We start from the raw sequence: 6,000 nt of genomic DNA on the forward strand, positions 1-6,000 counted from the left end.
TGAATTGACACTCCCCCCTCTTCCGGCCTCTAAACATGACTCATCTCAGGTAAAATATGAAGGTTTATTGAGTTTACAATAGGAAATTGGGGATAATTACCCCCCACTTAAAGGGATACGAACACCGTACTGAAGTCACATCTCGGTTTTCGTCATATGACTATAACAATACACGATTTCTCTTTTGATAACAGAGGAATAGGAGCCGGGGGGGTGAAGGGGCCCTTTGTCCGATCTTCGCCCCCTTCCCCCACACACAGAGATTCCGTCTATGCGGAGATATATATTTAGCTGTGTTATTATAAGGCTCTTGTTCCTGCCTGGCACCAGCTCGGCAGACACGGCTATAACTACACGGCTCTTTGTGGTTGTGGTGAAAGAACCCCTCATTAAAGGGACGGTCTTTTTGTTTAAAAAAAATTGTATTTAAAGGGAGACACAATCTTTCAGCCACTTTTCTTTTGCGTTGTTTTTGAACAGGCGGCCATTTTTATACGGTAGTGACAGGCCGCAGACCGTCAGCGCTGCCAGCAGCATCTGGTCTAGTGACATCCAGTCATCTGTAGACGGAAGCTTCGGGATCACATTTCAAAGGGTTTCGGGAAGACAACGAAAACCTGCACCCCCATAACCCCCTGCCAGATGTACGGCTCTGTGATTAGGACGCGGTTATGGTCGCAGGATTATGGAGATGCGGGATTCTAACAAAAATATATATTATTGGGCAAAGACACAATAATATATGGGGTCTCAGCTTACAGACCCCCCCCACCACCACCACCATTTCCAACGCCAGATAAGCGGGCCTCGTGAGCCCCTTCTCCAGTTGACTTTGTTCAGTTAGAAGATTTCGGAGTAGAATTTCCATACGTAATTGCATGTCGAAAATCTGACGCGTTTGATATCAATAAGATTACGTAGCATTGAGGAAGCCAATCCGCAGCAGATTTCTTGTGGGTTTACGGCCAGATTTAGATGCATTCATCTTCATCTACACTTAGGATTGGGGGTTTCCAGCAAATTTCCCTGCGGAAAATCTGCTCCGTAAAGTATTAAATGACATTTGTGAAACCTTATCAACAGGTTGCCATTTGCAAGCCGCACCGAAACGCGTTGTAGATGTTACAATCCGCATATTGGTTTTCTGCTGAACGTGGGTGTAGATTTTGCACTCTGCAGCAGGTTAATTTTCTGCTGCGGATTACACATCTCTCACTCTCTGCTCCATACGCGACCAAATTCGGAATTGTTTGTGGATTACTGTGCCCCGGGGGGTGGTACTGCGTGGAAGGAACCTTGTAATATACGCACAAGTTCATTTTCTGCTGCGGATCGTCATGAGAAAGTTGAACATTTCTCCTGAATCTGCAGTGAATCCGTGTGCAGGTTCACTGGATTTTCTAACGGAATTGGTGGTGGTTGGCTGTGCGTAAGGGCCGTACTGTGTCGGGGGGACCTTGTAATACACAAAGAGGGTCAGCATAACCTAATTTACAGCATCTTAATATTCTGCTGCGGATCGCTTCTGCTGCGGGACTCCTTGAGAGTGTTAAAATTCCCGGTAAATCTGGACAATCTTTAGTGAATCGGGTGTATCGAGTATATTCAGGTTAAGGTTACATTCACAGATGTGTGCCCGTAGTACGGCGGGCACACGTTGGCGCCGGGGAGAGGAGGATGGGGGTGAGTTCTGCACACCCCCGCCCCTCTCCATAGTGATACATGGCGCACGGCGCCGTATTCCAGGGAAAGATAGGACGTGTCCTATATTTTTCCCGGCTGCGGCACCGTACCGCCCCTGTACGGCGCAGTGCACCCATTGCCATCTATGGGGGATGTGTATATGCCGTATATATACGTCGGCCATATATACATCCCCCATACGTTCGTGTGAATGTAGCCCAACTGTGTATTTTCTATCGGAATCGGTGGTGGTTGTCTGTGCGAAGGGTGTAGAAGGAATTTTGTAACACACGGAAATAGCCAGCGTAACCTAATTTACAGCATCTTTATATTCTGCTGCGGATCCACTTGAAAGAGTTGAAATTCTTAACCAAATCTGTAATAAATCGTTATTCGGGTGAACTGTAGATTTTCTATTCAAATTAGTGGTGGTTGTCTGTGCGAAGGGGCCCAACTGTGTGTAAAAAAACCTTGTAATACACACATATATAACCTAATATAAGGCATGTTCATATTCTGCTGCGGGTCTCCTTTGGAGAGTTGAAATCCCCTACTAAATCTGCTAGGAGTTGTAGTTTTCCATACCACGTGTAGTATCCATATATACCGTAATTATAGTTGAAGTCGTGGAAGTCTCTCGTCAGGAGCCGGCACAGAGAGAGGCCGCTGGGGGCTCCTGGTACAGGAATGAGTCTTTCCAGACATTCTGTACCACGGCCAAGAATTCCACACCAGCGAATTCCGTCTGTCTACACGGAGGAGGTGAGCGACGGACATGCGAGGGCCTGCACAGAGCAAGCAGATGTAGATGTAGATTCAATTTAGCTGCCTGTACGTCCAGTTCTGTAGCACAAGCCTGATTCCATTTGAAAGATGAGATTTTTATCTTTAATATGACACCAGCAGCATGTCCCTAGGTACCGGGTACCAGATTGAGAGTTGGCGGCCATGTTTGCCATATTTCTGCTCAATTTTGTCCAGGGTAAGCACTGCCAGGGGACGGGGGTGGCATTTATTACCCTATTACCATCCACAGAGGTAGTAAACCTATAAAGAGCGAATAGGTTTGTATCCAGTCTATGCAAATTCACCTGTAGAATCCATGTCTCCATGGTTACAGACTACAAACAAACGCTATGTAGTCCCGTGCTGCAGTCATAATCCCTTCCATCGCCTACTTCTTATACACATAAGAGAGAATTCTGACAACTGGCTGTCAACTGAATGAGCATTTAAAGGGGTCATCTGGAGGCTGACAAACATGGCTGCGCCATACCTGAACATGGTTTGCGTTGGCATTGCAACTCAACTCCATTCCTCTCTATGCCGCTGAGTTGCAATACCGGCACAAACCATGGTCAAGGGTGGCGCTGTTTTTGGAAAAAAGCAGCCTTGGTTTTTTTTTTCCAACCTCCGGCCAACCCCTTTAATTAGAACCTATACAAGTTGTAAGTGTAAGATGGAAGCGGCAATAAAGGCGTGATCAGACTACACACAGGTTTGCTTGTAGTCTGTTACCATGGAGACACTTAGGATGAGTCACACAAAAAAAAAAAACTATCACATGGCTCTATTTGCTACCGATATATAAACATGAGGGATTTGCCGGAAAGGTCAACGTTTCATCTCAGAGCAGGTGACCTTTAAGGTAAATCCTGTTTAACAAACCTTTCCCCAACCCCGCTGATTACACATCGGTATAATGTATATATAGGGACTTAAAGAGGACCCCCCCCTCCTTAAAGTCCCACTCCGACACTGACAACCTGATTCTACAGACCAAGACCAACAGTTATGGTCCATAATCTGTGGTGGAATCTAATTAATAACAAGTGTTCTATTCCGCTACAGCGCCCCCAGAGGACGGATGAAGTATTACACAATTTACAATTCAATACAAGAGCTGTCTGTGTAATGTATGGACATGCCAGGACCTGCAAAGCAAGAGGAGGTCTCTGGAGCCAAAAGATAAGGGTCCTGAAGACCCCCCTCAAAAATCTGGTTTGTGAAAATGGTATTTTTCGGGTTTAACAAAATTTCTACAGAACTTTTCAGAACTGTACAGACTTTTCTCAGCTGAGGGTTTGCGACAATTGTCTCAAATTTGTTACTCGAAACTTTAGGTCCGCACTGATACACTGCAACAAACCTTCAGGAGAGAGATGCATGGTGCTGATATATACATCTATATACACACAGTGTTTAGACAGAATACAACTGTAGCAAACGCTCAGCTGTGCAATTTTTCCATGATGGTCCATCATCTGATGGGGCTAATTCGCAAAATTTGACACGTGTGAACGCACACAGGTTTTTAATTTCTAAACGGAAGGCGTGTTTCTACTCACTGACAGCAAGCAGATCTAGACACAAGTTGCAAAACTTTATACAGGAGAGCCCCTTTAACTCAATGTGAACGACTACGAGGATGGAAACATCAACAACGTCCCCAGGATCAAGGAATCGGTCCTGTTGCCAGGCAACGAGCCGTCATCAAGGTACGCAACTAATTTACGACCCCTCTAGTTTCACAAGAATCCCATGAATTTATTTACAACCTAAGAAGATGACCCCCTAATGAGTGCGAAGTCACTTTACAAAAATTATTTTAAAAAATAACAGCTGGTCAGGAACTACACAGGGGGGCGACGGGAGAGGAAATAAAACTAAAAAAAAAAAAATTTTGCAAAAATAATACATTTTTTAATTTTTCAAAACTAAAATCTGCAGGAAAATGGAAAAACAGCTGCACCATTTTTGCACCCTGGTCAAAAACTAGCCTCAGGCGAAACCGTACACAGGGGGCGTCAGAACGAGAAAACAAATTCATAACCAAAAACTCTAAAAAAAAAACTTTAAAAAATGTAGTGTAATTAAAAAAATTATAAAATTTGCAAAAAAGCTGTAAAAAAGTAACAAATTCATAATCAAAAATTCTAAAAAAAAATGAAAAATAAAAAAATTATAAAATTTGCAAAAAAAAAAGAAAAAAAGTGCAGTGAAAAAGTGTAAAGTTTTCGCATGTGTTCCCCCCCCCCCCTTTTCTTCTTGTACAGTGAGCACAGCTGCTGGCCCCCATCCAGGTGTGCAGAGTTATAACATCTGCAGGCAGCCGCATCTTCCCCTTTAAAGGATCCGGATGGAGAAAATGGGAAGAAGTCGTCTAAAAAAAAAAAAACTTCCAAAAATAAATCTGAAAGCCCCAAAAACGAGTATCGGTTGGTCATTAAAGGGAGCGCTCTAAGTTATTTTTTTTTTTTTAAGAACATTTTGTAAATTGGGTGACTACCCTTACAACCCATTATCCTGAGTTTCAGAGACGAATTAAATAAACTTTATCGACAGCGGCGCACGCTTACCGTATTGTAGAGCGAGTCGCTCTCGGCCACCTCGGACAGCTCACTCAGCTTACGGTCCCATTGTATGACCGCGTCTCCGCTCTCCAGTATCTCCATGGTCAACGCGAAGGGTTAATTGCACTTTTTTGGGGGGAATTTTTGGGGTTAATTGTTAAAGGGATCAGCTGATGAGTCCGGTTAAAAGGGGGAAAATTAGTAATTTTGGTAATGGAGGGTCTTGTAGGATCAGTGGTGAGGCTGCTATGGAGAATTAGGTGATGGCAGAGGCTTCAGTCCAATGTGAGGGTCTGTAGGGTCCAGTGGGAGGTCAGGGTGATAGTAGTCAGTGCAAAGCTCAGAGATCCAACTGCCTCAATGTCCAGGATCAGACTGACAGTCTCCCAGAGGCAGCACACGCCCTCCTGTACACAAAACACGCCCCGTTTCCCTCTCCGCCAATGAGGGCGTTGGCAGCTGTGCTCCCGACCAATCGGCGAGCACTTGATGCCTCGAGGGAAAACGCAGCTGCAGTTCACAGGAATGCGGGCGGGGCTTCTGGTGTTTGATACCTGCGTCTGCCAATCAGAGAGCGCGGTGCGAGTTAAACCCGGTAGAGAACGCGAGTCGGGTAGATGACTGACGCGCCGACAGACCAATTAGGCGAGAGAGGTAAGATGGCGCGTCCAATGAGATAAGGACAAGAATATCTGTGCAGCCAAACACACGCGAAGCCCCGCCCACACGTGCGGCTATAAGGAGGCAGCTGAGTTGTGAGGGTTTATTATAAGGGCTGAACTTGTAATATGGTTATTACAGGATGGAGGCAAGGATTACAGTGTCCCAATGGGACAGAGAGGCATTCTGGGATATCACCGATCCTGCGTTATAATGCTATAATAAAGCACATAATAAAGTATAATGACTAATAATAAATAAATGCAATTAATATAACTTCATAATAGTGATGGTTGTTGTAAAA

General features: G+C 44.7%; 1 protein-coding gene across 1 annotated transcript in view; it reads right to left on the reverse strand.

The window, feature by feature from the left end:
• The window catches only part of CREB3L2 (cAMP responsive element binding protein 3 like 2), a 37,255-nt gene extending 31,713 nt beyond the window's left edge, over positions 1–5,542 (reverse strand). Inside the window, exon 1 of the mRNA XM_072145201.1 lies at positions 5,043–5,542. Coding sequence (XP_072001302.1) covers positions 5,043–5,138 — 96 coding nt within the window. The 5' untranslated portion in view covers positions 5,139–5,542. The remainder of the gene's footprint in view (positions 1–5,042) is intronic.
• Positions 5,543–6,000: the final 458 nt, after the last annotated feature.

The sequence above is a fragment of the Engystomops pustulosus genome, chromosome 4 (assembly GCF_040894005.1).
Source record: "Engystomops pustulosus chromosome 4, aEngPut4.maternal, whole genome shotgun sequence".
Taxonomy (NCBI): Eukaryota; Metazoa; Chordata; class Amphibia; order Anura; family Leptodactylidae; genus Engystomops; species Engystomops pustulosus.